This window comes from Salvelinus fontinalis, chromosome 2 (assembly GCF_029448725.1).
Source record: "Salvelinus fontinalis isolate EN_2023a chromosome 2, ASM2944872v1, whole genome shotgun sequence".
NCBI lineage: Eukaryota > Metazoa > Chordata > Actinopteri > Salmoniformes > Salmonidae > Salvelinus > Salvelinus fontinalis.
Window position 1 is genome coordinate 3997137 of NC_074666.1, and position 22429 is coordinate 4019565.

At 45.5% G+C, this 22429-nt stretch overlaps 1 protein-coding gene across 2 annotated transcripts in view; it reads left to right on the forward strand.

Annotated features, from left to right (window-relative positions):
• The window catches only part of LOC129810586 (sorting nexin-30-like), a 53373-nt gene that overhangs the window by 13062 nt on the left and 17882 nt on the right, over positions 1 to 22429 (forward strand). For both annotated transcript variants that reach the window (XM_055861267.1, XM_055861257.1), the window contains exons 2-6: positions 10707 to 10895; positions 13506 to 13616; positions 14565 to 14723; positions 18755 to 18944; positions 20771 to 20970. In XM_055861267.1, coding sequence (XP_055717242.1) covers positions 10707 to 10895; positions 13506 to 13616; positions 14565 to 14723; positions 18755 to 18944; positions 20771 to 20970 — 849 coding nt within the window. The remainder of the gene's footprint in view (positions 1 to 10706; positions 10896 to 13505; positions 13617 to 14564; positions 14724 to 18754; positions 18945 to 20770; positions 20971 to 22429) is intronic.

The following is a 22429-nucleotide window of genomic DNA, read 5'->3' on the forward strand; positions in this document are numbered from 1 at the left end:
TTGACACCATACGACACTAGAGATGGTTTACTACCAGCTTGTAAAGAGCAAACTGTATCCTGTCTAATAGGCCTGAAGAACACAGATGAGATGGTGCAGAGCTCTCATTTAAAGCCATGAAAGGGCCTCTTTAATAGTATTATTTCAAAATGGCCTCTTTTAATAGTATTATTTCAAAATGGCCTCTTTTAATAGTATTATTTCAAAATGGCCTCTTTTAATAGTATTATTTCAAAATGGCCTCTTTTAATAGTATTATTTCAAAATGGCCTTTTTTAATAGTATTATTTCAAAATGGCCTCTTTTAATAGTATTATTTCAAAATGGCCTCTTTTAATAGTATTATTTCAAAATGAATGAAACACAAATAAAAACAAACACCAATTTGGCTACTTTCGTTTTTTTGTAGGTTACTGTTTCAGCGTGGGATGTCGGTGGCAGTCATGGGGCCCTCAGCCAAATGCCTGACAGCACCTGTTCTGTGTTTTCACCTGGGGCATCTTGTCATTCTCTACCTGTTCTGTGTTTTCACCTGGGGCATCTTGTCATTCTCTACCTGTTCTGTGTTTTCACCTGGGGCATCTTGTCATTCTCTACCTGTTCTGTGTTATCACCTGGGGCATTTTGTCATTCTCTACCTGTTCTGTGTTATCACCTGGGACATCTTGTCATTCTCTATGGGGATTGTTTATTGTACGTAACTTTTAGTTTCTGAAATACTCAACAAAAAGCTTTGTCATTGCAAGAGAACCAACTAATTGGTTTTGTGGTTAGAGTATCCCCATAGAGAATGAAAGGTTGATGTTCGATACCCGGTCGATTCGCACCAAAGACTCTAAAAATGGGACCCAATGCCTCTGCTTGGCATTGTAGACTTCATCAAGCTGCCTCACGCTACAGAAACAGGAGATGGGCTCCTGCCCTGTGGGCCGTTGTGGCTCGTACAAATTCACTACTGCAAGAGGAGGAGGAACACTTTAATGGCGTCCTAACTCATAATCTTCAACCATTCCTGGTGTTCCACAATCAAATGCATCACTAGCCTAATGTGTTGACCCTTAGCTCTCTAGAGGAATTAAGTTTGTCTTTATATATCGTCCCTCCATTAATCAGTGGACTGAACGTCAAGGAAACACCTTCGAGAATATGTTCTGTCGGCTTTTTTAGTTTCCTGGTCAGTTGGCCTCGCTTCAATGGGAATGACCTGATCCTAAGATCATCACAGTTTGTATACAATGAGGAACATGCCTCCTACCTAGTTTCATCTCGGGAATTATCTGGAGGCTTTCTTTCCCTTATTTGACAAATCTCTAACAGTAATGAGACAGCGTATGCTTTCCAAATGGAACCCTATTCCCTATATAGTGCACTACTTTAGACCAGAGCCCTATGGAACCCTATTCCCTATTTATTTAGTACACTACTTTAGACCAGAGCCCTATAGAACCCTATTACCTATATTTAGTGCACTACTTTAGACCAGAGCCCTATAGAACCCTATTACCTATATTTAGTGCACTACTTTAGACCAGAGCCCTATGTAGTGCCATTTTGGACGTAGAAGGGAATGTGTGACAGACGTCCTTGTGATTAACATGGAGCCATGAAAGTTTATTTTGAGCTTGAATTCTAACCACCGCTGTCTGAACCTAAGGGGGGACTCCTAGATGTGAATCCAGACTAGAGAGCTGAAGGACTTTGACCTACTTAATCTAGGTAGTAGCTGTTTTTAAATGTTCTCAGGCACGATAGGAGTATGTCCCTTTCTTCAGAACATGGCCCTTTTTTAAAAAACTATTTATTATATTTACAGAACAACAGGAAACAACAACCGATTTAACCACTTTTTGTTCCAGTGTTAACTGTTTTTCCCCCACTGCTTTACTTCTTAGACTAACACTGTTATTGTCTGTTCATAAAGGACCTCTTTATGAAACCAACTTATTGTTTGTTCATAAAGGACCTCTTTATGAAACCAACTTATTGTCTGTTCAGAAAGGACAGCTTTATGAAGCTAAGTCTCATAGCTGGCTGGGCAGTGTGTCACTGTTTCCAGCAGCAGTAGCAGGTCTTTTGAATGAGGACGTCATTTAAGGCCTATATTACAAACCGCAATGCTGGTTTGATGTCCTGATACAGTTGCAACCAACGTTCCCTCTAAACTGTGCTCATGTGCAGTAGCCCCATGACTGCCATGCAGCTCCACAGGACTGTAGAGATCAGCCCACAGAGAGAAGCACAAGATTTAACTTCACTTCTAGAGCAGTGGTCACCAACCGGTCCAATTCACTTTCTCTGTTCATAGAATTAACAACGTGAATTTGTCCATGAGACAAATAATGCAGTGTGACTCGAGTTTCGCCATCAGCTGGAGGACGGTGTCCCTTTCTGGTCAGTGTCAGTGGAGGAAAGGGAGAGAGGAGGGACGTTGAGAGACAGACCCTCAGTCTGCTGCTCTCTCCCTCTGCTGAGACTGACCCTCAGTCTGCTGCTCTCTCCCTCCGCTGAGACTGACCCTCAGTCTGCTGCTCTCTCCCTCCGCTGAGACGGACCCTCAGTCTGCTGCTCTCTCCCTCTGCTGAGACGGACCCTCAGTCTGCTGCTCTCTCCCTCCGCTGAGACTGACCCTCAGTCTGCTGCTCTCTCCCTCTGCTGAGACGGACCCTCAGTCTGCTGCTCTCTCCCTCTGCTGAGACGGACCCTCAGTCTGCTGCTCTTCTCCCTCCGCTGAGACGGACCCTCGGTCTGCTGCTCTCTCCCTCCGCTGAGACGGACCCTCAGTCTGCTGCTCTCTCCCTCTGCTGAGACGGACCCCTCAGTCTGCTGCTCTCTCCCTCCGCTGAGACTGACCCTCAGTCTGCTGCTCTCTCCCTCTGCTGAGACGGACCCTCAGTCTGCTGCTCTCTCCCTCTGCTGAGACGGACCCTCAGTCTGCTGCTCTTCTCACTCCGCTGAGACGGACCCTCAGTCTGCTGCTCTCTCCCTCTGCTGAGACGGACCCTCAGTCTGCTGCTCTCTCCCTCTGCTGAGACGGACCCTCAGTCTGCTGCTCTCTCCCTCTGCTGAGACTGACCCTCAGTCTGCTGCTCTCTCCCTCCGCTGAGACTGACCCTCAGTCTGCTGCTCTCTCCCTCTGCTGAGACGGACCCTCAGTCTGCTGCTCTCTCCCTCCGCTGAGACTGACCCTCAGTCTGCTGCTCTCTCCCTCCGCTGAGACTGACCCTCAGTCTGCTGCTCTTCTCCCTCCGCTGAGAACTGACCATCAGATGCAGGCACCATCAGCCCAGTAAAATAAAAAGCTAATTATTTAAATGTATGCTCACTCAGCTGTGCCTCACAAGAAATACAACGGATCTATTACCGGTGTGATCATATAGCCTACTTCAAATTCTGATTTATTTTTTAATTTTTTAAATGGCCCGAACAACAATGTAAAGCCAATATGCGGTGATAATGTTTTGGGCCTATAGCTTACTGAACAAACCTCATTGCTCCAGAACTGTTTTTAATTGGTTAATGTTGTGTAGGCTTACATTTTTTAAGTCATGTAAAAAAACAAATTTGAGCGGTAAAAGTGATCTTGACTCAGATTGGTCACCATCTAGAGTTTTCCCTGTAAACACGGTCAACGTTTCCCTTTACTGTGGCAAGTGTGATTGAATCAATGCAATATAAGCTACTTTCAGTGGAACAAAAACTAACTATGCAAGATATTTTGTTATAGGCAGAACACATTGGAGTAGGATTCTATTGCATTGACACGAACTACTCAGCCCGTACTCTACGAAGACTGGTGCGGCATAACCAATCAGAGCTGCAGTAGGCCTATATGCAAATAGACCATTGCCATATATGGATCTGTGCCATTTATTTTGAACTGGACTGTGTTTACAGCATGAGCGGTCGTGAGTAGATGCGCTTGTTTTGAGCGAGACCTGAGTGTAGCCACGTGTACACGTTTTGTTCATATCCTGTACTAGTTAGTGAGTTATGAGCCCAGTTATAAATCAATATCCTGTACTAGTTAGTGAGTTATTAGCCCAGTTATAAATCAATATCCTGTACTAGTTAGTGAGTTATTAGCCCCGTTATAAATCAATATCCTGTACTAGTTAGTGAGTTATTAGCCCAGTTATAAATCAATATCCTGTACTAGTTAGTGAGTTATTAGCCCCGTTATAAATCAATATCCTGTACTAGTTAGTGAGTTATGAGCCCAGTTATAAATCAATATCCTGTACTAGTTAGTGAGTTATTAGCCCCGTTATAAATCAATATCCTGTACTAGTTAGTGAGTTATTAGCCCCGTTATAGATCATCTGTAGTCAGCTATAGGGGAGTGATTGTTTCCTACAAGAGCACAACACGTGTACATTTCTAGACATCCTTGAAAAGCGAGTCAGGTAAAGAGCGTTTTTCTGTCTTAAAGGGGCAGTGTTGTATTTTGAGACGGGCTTGAATAAGCTAAGTAGCCAATAGTCAGAGGGTAGAATAATTTGTCTGATTCCCTGTAATAATGGCATGGGAATAATAATGTATTTTATTTTGTAAAGTGGTTTCTTGCATCAAACAACACAACACCATTTTCAGTCACCTCCTTGTCTGAAGGACAAGTGGATAAACAGGTTTATGTCCATTTTCAGTCACCTCCTTGTCTGAAGGACAAGTGGATAAACAGGTTTATGTCAAGCCCTGCATGTTTCTTTTCCTCAAAAGTCTCATGGAATGTAGGCCTACATTGAACACCACACATTGGCTGCTACTGTGGTCTGAATGATAGAACAGCTATTTCCTTGTTAAAATGTTATGGGATGCATTTTCTCCACAGTTTTAGATGGTAGGCCACTCTGGTAGGCCACTCTGGTAGGCCACTCTGGTAGGACACTCTGGTAGGTCTACATTATGATCAAATAGACACAGTAGTCTACATGGCCATTGTTAAACCTGTAACTTAAAGCGGGTACAGCCTCAGTGTTCACAGTAAAACTGTAACGTAAAGCGGGTCCAGCCTCAGTGTTCACAGTAAAACTGTAACGTAAAGCGGGTACAGCCTCAGTGTTCACAGTAAAACTGTAACTTAAAGCGGGTCCAGCCTCAGTGTTCACAGTAAAACTGTAACTTAAAGCAGCTACAGCCTCAGTGTTCACAGTAAAACTGTAATTTAAAGTGGGTACAGCCTCAGTGTTCACAGTAAAACTGTAACTTAAAGCGGGTACAGCCTCAGTGTTCACAGTAAAACTGTAACTTAAAGCGGGTACAGCCTCAGTGTTCACAGTAAAACTGTAACTTAAAGCGGGTACAGCCTCAGTGTTCACAGTAAAACTGTAATTTAAAGCGGGTACAGCCTCAGTGTTCACAGTAAAACTGTAACTCAAAGCGGGTACAGCCTCAGTGTTCACAGTAACTTAAAGCGGGTACAGCCTCAGTGTTCACAGTAAAACTGTAACTTAAAGCGGGTACAGCCTCAGTGTTCACAGTAAAACTGTAATTTAAAGCGGGTACAGCCTCAGTGTTCACAGTAAAACTGTAACTTAAAGCGGGTACAGCCTCAGTGTTCACAGTAAAACTGTAACTTAAAGTGGGTACAGCCTCAGTGTTCACAGTAAAACTGTAACTTAAAGCGGGTACAGCCTCAGTGTTCACAGTAAAACTGTAATTTAAAGCGGGTACAGCCTCAGTGTTCACAGTAAAACTGTAACTTAAAGTGGGTACAGCCTCAGTGTTCACAGTAAAACTGTAACTTAAAGTGGGTACAGCCTCAGTGTTCACAGTAAAACTGTAACTTAAAGCGGGTACAGCCTCAGTGTTCACAGTATAACTGTAATTTAAAGCAGGTACAGCCTCAGTGTTCACAGTATAACTCTAATTTAAAGCGGGTACAGCCTCAGTGTTCACAGTATAACTGTAATTTAAAGCAGGTACAGCCTCAGTGTTCACAGTATAACTCTAATTTAAAGCGGGTACAGCCTCAGTGTTCACAGTATAACTGTAATTTAAAGCGGGTACAGCCTCAGTGTTCACAGTAACTTAAAGCGGGTACAGCCTCAGTGTTCACAGTAACTTAAAGCGGGTACAGCCTCAGTGTTCACAGTAACTTAAAGCGGGTACAGCCTCAGTGTTCACAGTAATTTAAAGCGGGTACAGCCTCAGTGTTCACAGTAATTTAAAGCGGGTACAGCCTCAGTGTTCACAGTAACTTAAAGCGGGTACAGCCTCAGTGTTCACAGTAACTTAAAGCGGGTACAGCCTCAGTGTTCACAGTAATTTAAAGTGGGTACAGCCTCAGTGTTCACAGTAACTTAAAGTGGGTACAGCCTCAGTGTTCACAGTAACTTAAAGTGGGTACAGCCTCAGTGTTCACAGTAAACCTGTAACTTAAAGCGGGTACAGCCTCAGTGTTCACAGTAAACGCACGCGCTGGAAGTTGCACAGAATTTTAACAACGTTCAAGTTTGCGCTCAGCAGACCTGAAATTTGCTCAGTGCCAAAAAGATTAGAGGGAACATTGGGCAGGACCAAATCGGAGAGATAGGTAGGAGCCAACCCATGTAATACTTTGTAGGTTAACAGTAAAACCTTGAAATCTGCCTTAACAGGAAGGCCCTGGAGTAATATGATCACACATTTTTGGTGGGTTCTTGTCAAGATTTCTAGCAGCTGTATGTAGCAGGGGCTGAATTTTATTTAGTGCTTTATCCGGTTAGCCGGACAGTAAAGCATTGCAGTAGTCTAATTACGAAGGCAATTTCTAATACAATTCCAAACTTGCCTTGAGGCCAACGGTATGTGATGTCGCAGTCAGACGAGTTTCCAAAAGTAACCACAGAACATGGAATCCAAAGCTCCAATCGTGTAAAAAAAAAAAAAAAAAATTGTTTTCCAAAAAAAGAAGGTAATTTCATAGATGATCAAAGCAATCATATTTAAACTGTAAACAACAGGTATAGACTAGTAGCAGCTTCCTTAGTGGGAACCTGGTTTGTTCCAAAGAGGAGATTTTTACATACAGTGACTATTACATACAGTGACTCCGACAAGGATCAGGAGTTGGGGCAGTGTAACATCTTGATTAAAGTTCGACAACAGGGAGCTACTCCTTAAAGAAGTACAGGATATTGTGAAGAGGGCAAGGTCTAGCTCAACTCCTGGACCAAGCGGAGTCCCGTATAAGGTCTACAAGTACTGCCTTGTGTTACTCAAGCGGCTCTGGCAGATATTTAAGGTAATCTGGCGGAGAGGCAAGGTTGCACAGCAGTGGAGAATTCACCGAAGGAGTTTAGATCCCGAAGGAAGAAGATTCTGAGAGAATCGACCAATTCAGGATTATCTCCTTGCTAATTGTCCAAGGGAAGAATTTATTCAGCATTGTATCCAGGCAGCTGGCAGACTTCCTCTCTTAGAACTGCTACATCGACAGATGGGTCCAAAAGGGAAGCTTCCCAAAAGTACCTGGGTGTTTGGAGCACAGCGTTTGGTGACCCAGCCAATCCGAGAAGTGTGAAAGAACAAGGGATCCTGTTGCCCTGGTGATAAACAAATCAAATAACATTTTATTAATCGCATGCGCCGAATACAACAGGTGTAGACCTTACAGTGAAATGCTGAATACAACAGGTGTAGTAGACCTTACAGTGAAATGCTGAATACAACAGGTGTAGTAGACCTCACAGTGAAATGCTTACTTACAAGCCCTTAACCAACAATGCAGTTAAGAAATTTTAAGGGAAAAAAAGTGTGAAGTAAAAAATTATTAAACAGCAGCAGTAAAATAATAATTGTGAAGCTATATACAGGGTGTTACGGTACTGAGTCAATGTGGAGGCTATATACAGGGTGTTACGGTACTGAGTCAATGTGGAGGCTATATACAGGGTGTTACGGTACAGAGTCAATGTGGAGGCTATAGACAGGGTGTTACGGTACAGAGTCAATGTGGAGGCTATATACAGGGGGTACCGGTACAGAGTCAATGTGGAGGCTATATACAGGGGGTACCGGTACAGAGTCAAAGTGGAGGCTATATACAGGGTGTTACGGTACAGAGTCAATGTGGAGGCTATATACAGGGGGTACCAGTACAGAGTCAATGTGGAGGCTATATACAGGGGGTACCAGTACAGAGTCAATGTGGAGGCTATATACAGGGGGTACCAGTACAGAGTCAATGTGGAGGCTATATACAGGGGGTACCAGTACAGAGTCAATGTGGAGGCTATATACAGGGGGTACCGAGACAGTCAATGTGGAGGCTATATACAGGGGGTACCAGTACAGAGTCAATGTGGAGGCTATATACAGGGGGTACCGGTACAGAGTCAATGTGGAGGCTATATACAGGGGGTACCGGTACAGAGTCAATGTGGAGGCTATATATAGGGGGTACCGGTACAGAGTCAATGTGGAAGCTATATACAGGGGGTACCGGTACAGAGTCAATGTGGAGGCTATATACAGGGGGTACCGGTACAGAGTCAATGTGGATACTATATACAGGGGGTACCGGTACAGAGTCAATGTGGAGGCTATATACAGGGGGTACCGGTACAGAGTCAATGTGGAGGCTATATACAGGGGGTACCGGTACAGAGTCAATGTGGAGGCTATATACAGGGGGTACCGGTACAGAGTCAATGTGGAGGCTATATACAGGGGGTACCGGTACAGAGTCAATGTGGAGGCTATATACAGGGGGTACCGGTACAGAGTCAATGTGGAGGCTATATACAGGGGGTACCGGTACAGAGTCAATGTGGAGGCTATATATAGGGGGTACCGGTACAGAGTCAATGTGGATACTATATACAGGGGGTACCGGTACAGAGTCAATGTGCGGAGACACCGGTTAGTCGAGGTAACAAGTCTTCTGAAGCGGAGTGCCGGGACCCCCGAACCAAACCTGGCAGTGCTCTGGCTTGACCTTGACCAACGCCTACAGATCGATCCCTCACAAGCTGTTGCAGACTACAATGACAAAACGCCATGTCCCAGACAACGTGGCAGGACCTCATCAGGGTCAGTAACATCAGAGTGGCACCGCCTGGAGCAATTATCACAGGCTGCATCCTCCCTGGGATCCTGTTTTCCCTGACTATTAGCATGATTATGAAGTCTGCTGAAGCTGATTGCCAGGGGCCCCGAACCAGGTCTTGGGTGCGACGACTACCAATCGGAGCCTTTATGGACAACCTGCCAGTCACCACAGAGTCAGTGCCAGGAAGCAGATTCTGCAAGGGTTGGAGAAAGCTGACTGGATGGGCGAGAATGAGCTTGAAGCCAACAAAATCAAGGTTAATGGTGTTGAAGAAGGGCAAGGTCGTAGAGAGATTCCCCTTCGCAGGGACACTGATCCCCACCCACTCGGTTTAGCCAGTTAAGAGCCTTGGCAAGGTGTTTATCAGCAGCCTGAAGGACACAACATAAATCCAGGCTAACTATCAGGACCTGGAGAGCTAGCTGAGAGAGGTCTACCGGTCAGGAATGCCCGGCAAGTTCATAGCATGGCATCCTCCCAAGAATACTCTGGCCTCTGTTCATCTATGAAGTCCCCATCTCCACTGTCGAGCACTTTGAGAAGAAGGTCAGCAGCTGTGGAAGAGGAGAAGTCCAGCAGAGCAGTGGGAATGAGACAGCAAGGTGCCTCGATGAGGTGGCAGCAGGCGGTGGACAGGAAAGTCTTGTAGACTGACCTTTTGGCGGGCAGAGCCACACCGCATTAAGTTCTTGATCCAGGTGGTACATAATGTCCTACCCAGCTCATCAAACCTGTTCTGCTGGGGGCAAAGTGGAAACTCCTGCATGCTCGCTATGCTCCAAGAGAGGGACACTGGAACACATCGTAAGCTGCTGTCCTAAAGCTCTGGGAGGGCATGGGGGCCGTTATCGCTGGCGCCAGGACCAGGTTCTCAAGCCCATCACAGAAGCAATCTGCACAGGAATCGGCAAGAGTCAGAGAGCTCGGCCCAACTGTCAGAATTTCACTTTGGTTCGAGCTGGAACGCTGCCAGGCTCCAAATCCAAACCACCAGCAGGGGTCAGTACCAAAACGTTAGCCAGGTGGTCAGTACCAAAACGTTAGCCAGGTGATCAGTACCAAAACGTTAGCCAGGTGATCAGCACCAAAACGTTAGCCAGGTGATCAGTACCAAAACGTCAGCCAGGTGATCAATACCAAAACGTTAGCCAGGTGATCAGTACCAAAACGTTAGCCAGGTGATCAGTACCAAAACGTTAGCCAGGTGATCAGTACCAAAACGTTAGCCAGGTGGTCAGTACCAAAACGTTAGCCAGGTGATCAGTACTGTTGATTGTTTCCTGTTAGCTGCCTGCCTGCTGATTGGCCTGCGGCTCCAATGCCACCCTATTCCCTATATATTGCTCTACGTTTGAGGCTCTGGCCTAAATGAGTGCTTTAACAAAGGGTGCCATTTGGGATGCATACCTCCTGGCTGGGCTCAGGCTCTCCTCAGGCTGGCAGCACCGGTCTGTAAAACACAGGTGGATAATACTAGAAACCTATGAACTAACATCTGGACAACTGAGGTGTATTCACCCGGGAAGCAAATGGTCGAGGTTACAGCGGAGGTCATTCCCATAGCAACTGTGTCCTGTAAAACGGTAGCGCACTACTTTTGACCAGGGCCCGTAGGGTGCCATTTGGGACACAGCCGTACTAATTACGTCGCTATTTCCTTGTTTTCTGCTTCTAGGACCTGAGTCTGCCCAATGGGACGCCGGTGGAGACATCTAGCCCCGCCTCCTCCTCTTCCCTCCTGAACCGGCTGCAGCTGGATGACGACTTGGATGGAGAAACACGTGACCTCTTCGTTACCGTCGAAGATCCGAAGAAACACGTCTCTACTATGGAGACCTACATCACCTACAAGGTCGCCACTAAGGTAGGTCCCCCCCCCCCCCCCAGGAGATGTGGAAAATACTACCTGTAATGTGGATGGAAGCACGGTATACTGAACAAAAAAATAAACGTAACATGTAAAGCGTTGGTCCCATGTTTCACGAGCTGAAATTAAAATATCCCCGAAATGTTCCATTACGCACATTTAGTGCACAAATTTGTTTACAAACCCTGTTAGTGAGCATTTCTCCTTTGCCAAGATAATCCATCCACCTGACAGGTGTGGTGTGGCCTATCAAGAAGCTGATTAAACAGCATGATCATTACACAGGTGGACCTTGTGCTGGGGACAATAAAAGGCCACTCTAAAATGTGAAGTTTTATCACACAACACAATGCCACAGATGTCTGAAGTTTTGAGGGAGTGTGCAATTGGCATGCTGATTGCAGGAATGTCCACCAGAGCTGTTGCCAGAGAATTGAAGGTTCATTTCTCTACCACGTGAACTGTACCTCAGTAAAATCTTTGAAGTTGGTGCATGTTTATTTAGTTTATTTTTGTTCAGTGTCGTACAGAACATGCCCCTTACATTCAATGAGCATTCTTGCAATTAGAATTCTGTGTTTTTATATTGTCATCAAATAGACCGAGCAACTCATCCAATAGACCGACTCATCCAACTCATCCAATAGACCGACCGACTCATCCAATAGACTGACCGACTCATCCAACTCATCCAATAGACTGACAGACTCATCCAATAGACTGACAGACTCATCCAATAGACTGACAGACTCATCCAATAGACTGACAGACTCATCCAATAGACTGACAGACTCATCCAATAGACTGACAGACTCATCCAATAGACTGACAGACTCATCCAATAGACTGACAGACTCATCCAATAGACCGACCGACTCATCCAACTCATCCAATTAACCGACCGACCGACTCATCCAATAGACCGACAGACTCATCCAATAGAGTGACCGACTCATCCAATAGAGTGACCGACTCATCCAATAGAGTGACCGACTCATCCAATAGACCGACTCATCCAATAGACTGACCGACTCATCTAACTCATCCAATAGACCAACCGACGCATCCAATAGACTGACCGACTCATCCAATAGACTGACCGACTCATCCAATAGACTGACCGACTCATCCAATAGACTGACCGACTCATCCAATAGACTGACCGACTCATCCAATAGACTGACCGACTCATCCAATAGACTGACAGACTCATCCAATAGACCGACCGACTCATCCAACTCATCCAATTAACCGACCGACTCATCCAACTCATCCAATAGACCGACCGACTCATCCAACTCATCCAATAGACCGACCGACTCATCCAATAGACCGACCGACTCATCCAATAGACCGACCGACTCATCCAATAGAGTGACCGACTCATCCAATAGAGTGACCGACTCATCCAATAGAGTGACCGACTCATCCAATAGAGTGACCGACTCATCCAATAGAGTGACCGACTCATCCAATAGACCGACCGACTCATCCAATAGACCGACCGACTCATCCAATAGACCGACCGACTCATCCAATAGACCGACTCATCCAATAGACTGACCGACTCATCTAACTCATCCAATAGAGCAACCAACTCATCCAATAGACCGACCGACTCATCCAATAGACCGACCGACTCATCCAATAGACCGACCGACTCATCCAACTCATTCAATAGACTGACCAACTCATCCAATAGACCGACCGACCCATCCAACTCATCCAATTGACCGACCGACTTATCCAACTCATCCAATAGAATGACCGACTCATCCAATAGACTGACCGACTCATCCAATAGACTGACCGACTCATCCAATAGACTGACCGACTCATCCAATAGACTGACCGACTCATCCAATAGACCGACTGACTCATCCAATAGACACGATAAATATTTATGCTTATTACAGGGCGGCATATGCCACTGGTTGAGAGAAATTGTCATTGTTTTCTGGCAGTATTCTGTGAGGTTTTAGTCTTGTTGGGTCAGGGTTAGGGGTTAGGTAACACAGTGTAACTCTCTCTCTCTCTCTCTCTCTCTCTCTCTCTCTCTCTCTCTCTCTCTCTCTCTCTCTCTCTCTCTCTCTCTCTCTCTCTCTCTCTCTCTCTCGCTCTCGCTCTCTCTCTCGCTCTCTCTCTCGCTCTCTCTCTCGCTCTCTCTCTCGCTCTCTCTCTCGCTCTCTCTCTCGCTCTTTCTCTCTCTCGCTCTTTCTCTCTCTCGCTCTTTCTCTCTCTCGCTCTTTCTCTCTCTCGCTCTTTCTCTCTCTCGCTCTTTCTCTCTCTCGCTCTTTCTCTCTCTCGCTCTTTCTCTCTCTCGCTCTTTCTCTCTCTCGCTCTCTCTCTCTCTCTCTCTCTCTCTCTCTTTCGCTCTCTCTCGCTCGCTCTCTCTCTTTCGCTCTCGCTCTCTCTCTTTCGCTCTCTCTCGCTCGCTCTCTCTCTTTCGCTCTCGCTCTCTCTCTTTCGCTCTCGCTCTCTCTCTTTCGCTCTCGCTCTCTCTCTTTCGCTCTCTCTCTCTCTCTTTCGCTCTCTCTCTCTCTCTCTCTTGCTCTCTCTCTCGCTCTGTCTCTCTCGCTCTCTCTTTCTTTTTCTCCCCCCCCCCAGACAACGCGGGTGGAGTTTGACCTACCTGAGTACTCTGTCAGGAGGCGCTACCAGGACTTTGACTGGCTCAGGACCAAGCTGGAGGACACTCAGCCCACACATCTCATACCAGTAGGTTAATCCTGACCCCTAACCCTAGACTACACATCTCATACCAGTAGGTAACCCTGACCCCTAACCCTAGACTACACATCTCATACCAGGTCGTTAACCCTGACCCCTAACCCTAGACTACACATCTCATACTAGTAGGTAACCCTGACCCCTAACCCTAGACTACACATCTCATACTAGTAGGTAACCCTGACCCCTAACCCTAGACTACACATCTCATACCAGTAGGTAACCCTTAACCCCTAACCCTAGACATCTCATACCAGTAGGTTAATCCTGGCCCCTAACCCTAGACTACACATCTCATACTAGTAGGTTAATCCTGACCCCTAACCCTAGACTACACATCTCATACTAGTAGGTAACCCTGACCCCTAACCCTAGACTACACATCTCATACTAGTAGGTAACCCTGACCCCTAACCCTAGACTACACATCTCATACCAGGTCGTTAACCCTGACCCCTAACCCTAGACTACACATCTCATACTAGTAGGTAACCCTGACCCCTAACCCTAGACTCCACATCTCATACCAGTAGGTAACCCTGACCCCTAACCCTAGACTACACATCTCATACCAGGTCGTTAACCCTGACCCCTAACCCTAGACTACACATCTCATACCAGGTCGTTAACCCTGACCCCTAACCCTAGACTACACATCTCATACCAGTAGGTAACCCTGACCCCTATCCCTAGACTACACATCTCATACCAGTAGGTAACCCTGACCCCTAACCCTAGACTACACATTTCATACCAGTAAGTTATGTACAAGCGTAACTGGTAGGATCTGAACCCCAGTTTCCCACTCGGAAAACCAACGTCTTAACCAAGAGGAATGACTCTCTCTCCCCCCCCCCTCTCTCTCTCTCTCTCTCTCTCTCCCCCCCCCCTCTCTCTCTCTCTCTCTCTCTCTCTGTCTCGCTTTGCCCCATCCAGCCCCTCCCTGAGAAGTTTGTGATGAAAGGCGTGGTTGACCGGTTCTCTGAGGAGTTTGTTGAGACGAGAAGGAAGGCTCTGGATAAGTTCATGAAGAGAGTGGCTGACCATCCTGTCCTGTCGTTCAACGAACACTTCAATGCCTTCCTCTCTGCTAAGGTACGTTATAGGCTTGGGCAGTATACCGTATATACTCTTTACCGGGGTATTTGGAAATAGCAACGGGATGATTTTTCAATAATGTCAATAGTGCCATTTTTTGTGATATATATATATATATATATATATATATTTTTTTATATTCATTTGAATATTTGTAGTTACTTTTTAAGTAAATATCTGCAGTCAGAACTCTAAAATGCAACAAAATATTTTGCCGTCGACGGGATGTTTTAATTTGGGTGCACTATGCGACTATGAAAAACCATCTCCCAGATAATAATTGTTGTAATTGTAACAATTACCATTGTTTCTGAATGCCCTAGAGAAACAAGCAGAGTGCAGATTCGTTAGCGTCACGGTTGCACCATTACCACAGCGAAGACGACCTGTTTTTAAAACAAACCAACGTTGAAACATCTGACCCGTATTACAGGCACAGGATTTTATCTTCCTATAGCGGATCGCCTGCTCCTCATTTCACATTCATTAACCGCGTCGTGGGCCGTTCTGAAACTACTCACACGTCAAAGTTGTTTAACCTGTTTGTTGACACTTTGTTCAGCCCTGTTACCCCATTGACTAGCTAGTTAATAACCTGGTAACTTGACCGATAGAGGAAGAGGGATAGCTTCTTCAGGAAATCAATGATCACAGCAATGAATGAATGATTGATCTCTTGCATGTTGTCGTCACAAACCTGACGTTTTTTTAAAGAGACCTTGTACAAATATCAAGTTCAAATCCCAATCTCTCCGTCCAGGGCTTAAGAAAAGGGCCTATTTAATTAGCTAGCTACTGCAGGACATCAACACAAGCAGACCAGAAAATAAAATGATGTTTAGGATTTGATTGGTGTGAAGCCAAATCCAACCTTGCTTCCCTTGGGGGGAATTTTGCTGGATTTGATTGGTGTGAAGCCAAATCCAACCTGGCCTCCCTTGGGGGGCATTATGCTGGATTTGATTGGTGTGAAGCCAAATCCAACCTTGCTTCCCTTGGGGGGAATTTTGCTGGATTTGATTGGTGTGAAGCCAAATCCAACCTAGCCTCCCTTGGGGGGCATTTTGCTAGATTTGATTGGTGTGAAGCGAAACCCAAATGTGTGAACACATTTGTTTACATCCCTGTTAGTGAGCATTTCTCCTTTGCCAAGATAATCTATCCACCTGACAGGTGTGGCATATCAACAAGCTGATTAAACGGCATGATCCTTACACAGGTGCACCTTGTACTGGGGACAATAAAATGTTTTGTCACACAACACAATGCCACAGATGTCTCAAGTTTTGAGGGAGTGTGCAATTGGCATGCTGATTGCAGGAATGTCCACCAGAGCTGTTGCCAGAGAATGTAATGTTTTTGAGAATTTGGCAGTACGTCCAACCGGCCTCACAACCTCAGACCACGTGTAACCACGCCAGCCCAGGACCTCCACATCCGGCTTCTTCACCTGCGGGATCGTCTAAGACCAGCCACCCGGACAGCTGATGAAACTGAGGAGTTTGCACAACCGAAGAATTTCTACACAAACTGTTAGAAACCGTCTCAGGGAAGCTCATCTGCGTGCTCGTCGTCTTGACCCGACTGCAGTTTGGCGTCGTGATCGGTTTGTGGGCAAATGCTCATCTTCGATGGCCACTGGAACGCTGGAAAAGTGTGCGCTTCACGGATTCATCCTGTTTTCAACAGTACCGGGGAGATGGCAGACAGTGTAAATGGCGTCTTGTGGGTTCAAGAGGTTTGCCGATGTCAATATTGTGAACAGGTTATGGTATTGGAAAGCATAAGCTATGGACAATGAACACAATTGCTTTCTATCGATGGCAATTTGAAAGCACAGAGATGCCGTGACGAGATCCTGAGGTCCATTGTCGTGCCATTCATCCGCCACCATCACCTCATGTTTCAGCATGATAATGCACAACCTCATGTCACAAGGATCTGTACACAATTCCTGGAAGCTGAAAATGTCACAGTTCTTCCATTGCCTGTATACTCACCAGACATGTCACCCATTGAGCATGTTTGGGATGCTCTGGATCTACGTGTACGACAGCGTGTTCCAGTTCCCGCCAATATCCAGGAACTGATCAACTCTATGCGAAGGAGGAGATGAACTCTACGCGCTGAATGAGGGAAACTGGTTGTTGATACTGACTGGTTTCCTGATCCACGCCCCTACCTTTTTTTTAAGGTATCTGACCAACAGATGCATATCTGTATTCCCAGTCATGTGAAATCTATAGATTAGGGCCTAATGAATTTATTTAAATTCACTGACTTCCTCATATGAACTGTAACTCGGTAAAATCTTTGAAATTATTGCATGTTGCGTTTTATATATATTTTTGCTATATTCTTCTGAAATGTTTGCAATGCACCCGTTAGCATTTAGCTAGCATTCGCTATGGGATTTTACATGTGCTTGTTAGCATTGCTAACCTTCGGATTAAAGATGCTCGGCGGGGTTTGAAAATATTACCGGTATTACCGGTATTACTGAATATCCCGGTTATGGCACAAGGTCGGTATGAAGGTATGACAATCTGGATACGCCTAGTATGTTCGATAGGAGAGAAATGACTGCAAATACTGTAGGCATTACAGTCCTGTATGCATTTCTGACTCATACCTCCCAATAATTAAAGCTTGAAGGAATCTCCAATCAAAGTCTCTGAGACATCTGTTGGTGTAATGTTGTAACAGTGTTGAACAAGGCTCTAAACGTTGTGTGCAATTGTATGTTGTATGTTGTGTTTAACCTAATCGTTATGGTTTCTCCTCAGGACCTGAATAAGAGACGAGGCTCTAATCGTTGTGGTTTCTCCTCAGGACCTGAATAAGAGACGAGGCTCTAACCGTTATGGTTTCTCCTCAGGACCTGAGTAAGAGACGAGGCTCTAACCGTTATGGTTTCTCCTCAGGACCTGAGTAAGAGACGAGGCTCTAACCGTTATGGTTTCTCCTCAGGACCTGAATAAGAGACGAGGCTCTAACCGTTGTGGTTTCTCCTCAGGACCTGAATAAGAGACGAGGCTCTAATCGTTGTGGTTTCTCCTCAGGACCTGAATAAGAGACGAGGCTCTAACCGTTATGGTTTCTCCTCAGGACCTGGATAAGAGACGAGGCTCTAACCGTTATGGTTTCTCCTCAGGACCTGAGTAAGAGACGAGGCTCTAACCGTTATGGTTTCTCCTCAGGACCTGAGTAAGAGACGAGGCTCTAACCGTTATGGTTTCTCCTCAGGACCTGAATAAGAGACGAGGCTCTAACCGTTATGGTTTCTCCTCAGGACCTGAATAAGAGACGAGGCTCTAACCGTTATGGTTTCTCCTCAGGACCTGAATAAGAGACGAGGCTCTAACCGTTATGGTTTCTCCTCAGGACCTGAATAAGAGACGAGGCTCTAACCGTTATGGTTTCTCCCCAGGACCTGAATAAGAGACGAGGCTCTAACCGTTGTGGTTTCTCCCCAGGACCTGGATAAGAGACGAGGCTCTAATCGTTATGGTTTCTCCTCAGGACCTGAATAAGAGACGAGGCTCTAACCGTTGTGGTTTCTCCTCAGTACCTGAGTAAGAGACGAGGCTCTAACCGTTATGGTTTCTCCTCAGGACCTGGATAAGAGACGAGGCTCTAACCGTTATGGTTTCTCCTCAGGACCTGAATAAGAGACGAGGCTCTAATCGTTATGGTTTCTCCTCAGGACCTGAATAAGAGACGAGGCTCTAATCGTTATGGTTTCTCCTCAGGACCTGAATAAGAGACGAGGCTCTAACCGTTGTGGTTTCTCCCCAGGACCTGAATAAGAGACGAGGCTCTAATCATTGTGGTTTCTCCTCAGGACCTGAATAAGAGACGAGGCTCTAACCGTTGTGGTTTCTCCTCAGGACCTGAGTAAGAGACGAGGCTCTAACCGTTATGGTTTCTCCTCAGGACCTGAATAAGAGACGAGGCTCTAACCGTTATGGTTTCTCCTCAGGACCTGAATAAGAGACGAGGCTCTAATCGTTATGGTTTCTCCTCAGGACCTGGATAAGAGACGAGGCCTAGCCCTGCTCTCTAAGATGGGGGAGTCGGTGAAGTACGTGACAGGAGGGTACAAGCTGAGGAGCCGACCCATGGAGTTTTCTGCTATGGGAGAATACCTTGATATGTTCACACAGAAGCTGGGTACCATCGACAGGATAGCACAGAGAATCATCAAAGAACAGTCAGGTAGGTAACAGTGGTTATTGCTGGGTCACTCTTTTCTGTTCTGTGTTGCCGAATCTAATTGTATTGGTCACGTACACATGGTTAGCAGATGTTAATGTGAGTGTAGCGAAATGCTTGTGCTTCTAGTTCCGACAGTGCAGTAATATCTAACAAGTCATCTAACAATTCCACAACTACTACCTTATACACACAAGTGTAAAGGGATAAAGAATATGTACATAAAGATATATGAATGAGTGATGGTACAGAACGGCATAGGCAAAATGCAGTAGATGGTATAGAGTACAGTATATACATATGAGATGAGTAATGTAGGGTATGTAAACATTATATTAAGTGTCATTGTTTAAAGGCTAGTGGTACATTTTTTACATGAAGATGGCAAGATGCAGTAGATGATATAGAGGACAGTATATACATATACATATGAGATGAGTAATATAGGGTATGTAAACATTATATTAAGTGGCATTGTTTAAAGTGGCTAGTGGTACATTTTTACATGAAGATGGCAAGATGCAGTAGATGATATAGAGGACAGTATATACATATGAGATGAGTAATGTAGGGTATGTAAACATAAAGTGGCATTGTTTAAAGCGTCTAGTGATAAATTGATTACATCCATGTTTCCATTATTAAAGTGGCTGGAGTTGAGTCAGTATGTTGGCAGCGGCCACTAAATGTTAGTGGTGGCTGTTTAACAGTCTGATGGCCTTGAGATAGAAGCTGTTTTTCAGTCTCTTGGTCCCCGCTTTGATGCACCTGTACTGACCTCGCCTTCTGGATGACAGCGGGGTGAACAGGCAGTGGCTCAGGTGGTTGTTGTCCTTGATGATCTTTTTGGCCTTCCTGTGTCATTGGGTGGTGTAGGTGTCCTAGAGGGCAGGTAGTTTTCCCCCGGTGATGCGTTGTGCAGACCTCACTACCCTCTGGAGAGCCCTGTGGTTGAGGGCGGAGCAGTTGCCGTACCAGGCGGTGATACAGCCCGAAAGGATGCTCTCGATTGTGCATCTGTAAAAGTTTGTGAGGGTTTTAGGTGACGAGACAAATTTCTTCCGCCTCCTGAGGTTGAAGAGGCGCTGCTGCGCCTTCTTCACCACGCTGTCTGTGTGCGTGGACCATTTCAGCTTGTCCGTGATGTGTACCCCGAGGAACTTAAAACTTTCCACCTTCTCCACTACTGTCCCGTCGATGTGGATAGGGGGGCGCTCCCTCTGCTGTTTCCTGAAGTCCACAATCATCTCCTTTGTTTTGTTGACGTTGAGTGTGAGTTTATTTTCCTGACACCACACTCCGAGGGCCCTCACCTCCTCCCTGTAGGCCGTCTCTCTGCCTGACTCTGTGTCAGTGACTCCCTGGTGTGTGTGTGTGTGTGTGTGTGTGTGTGTGTGTGTGTGTGTGTGTGTGTGTGTGTGTGTGTGTGTGTGTGTGTGTGTGTGTGTGTGTGTGTGTGTGTGGACATGTTTAACTATTCTTGTAGGGACCAGACGTCCCTACAAGAATAGTAAACAAACAAACATTTGACCAACTGGGGACATTTTGTTAGTCCCCACAAGGTCAAATGCTATTTCTAGGGGGTTTAGGGTTAAGGTTAGAATTAGGGTTAGAATTACGATAAGGGTTAGGAGCCAGGGTGAGGTTTTTGGGTTAGGGTAAGAGTACAGGTTAGGGGTTAGGGAAAATAGGATTTGGAATAGGACTGAATTGTGTGTACTCACAAGGTGTGTGTGTGTGTGAGTACGGTCCTGTCTAACCTGGGCGGTGACTGTCCCCTTCTCTCTCCTGTCTCTGACTACTGTGTCCCTCCTCCCCTGTGTATTCAGAGTACCAGGTAGAGCTGCGTGAGTACGGTCCTGTCTACACTACCTGGGCGTTGTCGGAGGCGGAGCTACAGGAGCCTCTGGAGGGCGTGGCCAGCTGCGTCGCTAACTGTTCCAACGCTCTGGACGAACTCACCCAGGACATGAGCGAAGACTTCCTGCCCGTGCTCCGAGAATACGTCCTCTATATTGATTCCATGAAGGTACAGTAGAATGAGTCCATGATGGTACGGTAGAATACAGTAGAATGAATCCATGATGGTACGGTAGAATACGGTAGAATGAGTCCATGATGGTACGGTAGAATACGGTAGAATGAGTCCATGATGGTACGGTAGAATACGGTAGAATGAGTCCATGATGGTACGGTAGAATACAGTAGAATGAGTCCATGATGGTACGGTAGAATACGGTAGAATGAGTCCATGATGGTACGGTAGAATACAGTAGAATGAGTCCATGATGGTACGGTAGAATGAGTCCATGATGGTACGGTAGAATACGGTAGAATGAGTCCATGAAGGTACGGTAGAATACGGTAGAATGAGTCCATGATGGTACGGTAGAATACAGTAGAATGAGTCCATGAAGGTACGGTAGAATACGGTAGAATGAGTCCATGAAGGTACGGTAGAATACAGTAGAATGAGTCCATGATGGTACGGTAGAATACGGTAGAATGAGTCCATGATGGTACGGTAGAATACGGTAGAATGAGTCCATGTTATCTCCCCTCTCATACTGACTCAAGTCTGTCCTGAGGAACCACTGGTAGTCTTGACTGTATCATGTTAGCTCCCCTCTCTTGTTATACATAAGTGTACACATTTGAATTATTCAACATGTATAAATGTTGTTAATTACTGTTAATTACTGTTCGTGAAACGAGGTCATAACAGACTAGAACACTTTACAATAATAGGAGATACCGGTAGCTTCCATCTTTGTAGGCTAACTTACCTAGCTAACTTACAGCGGAAGCTAACTTCAATTTACTTCCCTAGTACTTTGTTTGTGATATAACTTTTAACGCAAAATATGCCGATATCCTTCAATGACCAAACTGCAGTTATTTTTGTACTACTCTTTATACTGAGTGGAGAATCATGATTCATGTTTCTGAGTGACTCATACATTTTGGTCGTTAATTTGACCTGCTGGCTGGCTGCATTGAATTCTACAGCAGGATTAATACGCTCTCTTCCGGCTCAGCGGCTCCGGAGACGTGCTCAGTTTTCTCCTATCACAGCCATTAAGTACTATAACTGTTTTAAAGTCACCATTGACCTCATGGGGTGGCAGGTAGCCTAGTGGTTAGAGCGTTGGTTCCAAGATCGAATCCCCGAGCTGACAAGGTAAAAATCTGTCGTTCTGCCCCTGAACAAGGCAGTTAACTCACTGTTCCTAGGCTGGCATTGAAAATAAGAATTTTTTCTTAACTGACTTGCCTAGTTAAATAAAGGTAAAATTAATTTAAAAAATGGTGAAGTCCCTAAAGCGATTTCTTTCCTCTCGGGCAACTGAGTTAGGAAGGACGCCTGTATCTTTGTAGTGACTGGATCTATTGATACACCATCTTAAGTGTAATTAATAACTTCACCATGCTCAAAGGGATGTTCAATATCTGCTTTAAAAAAACAAACAATAGGGTGCCCTTCTTTG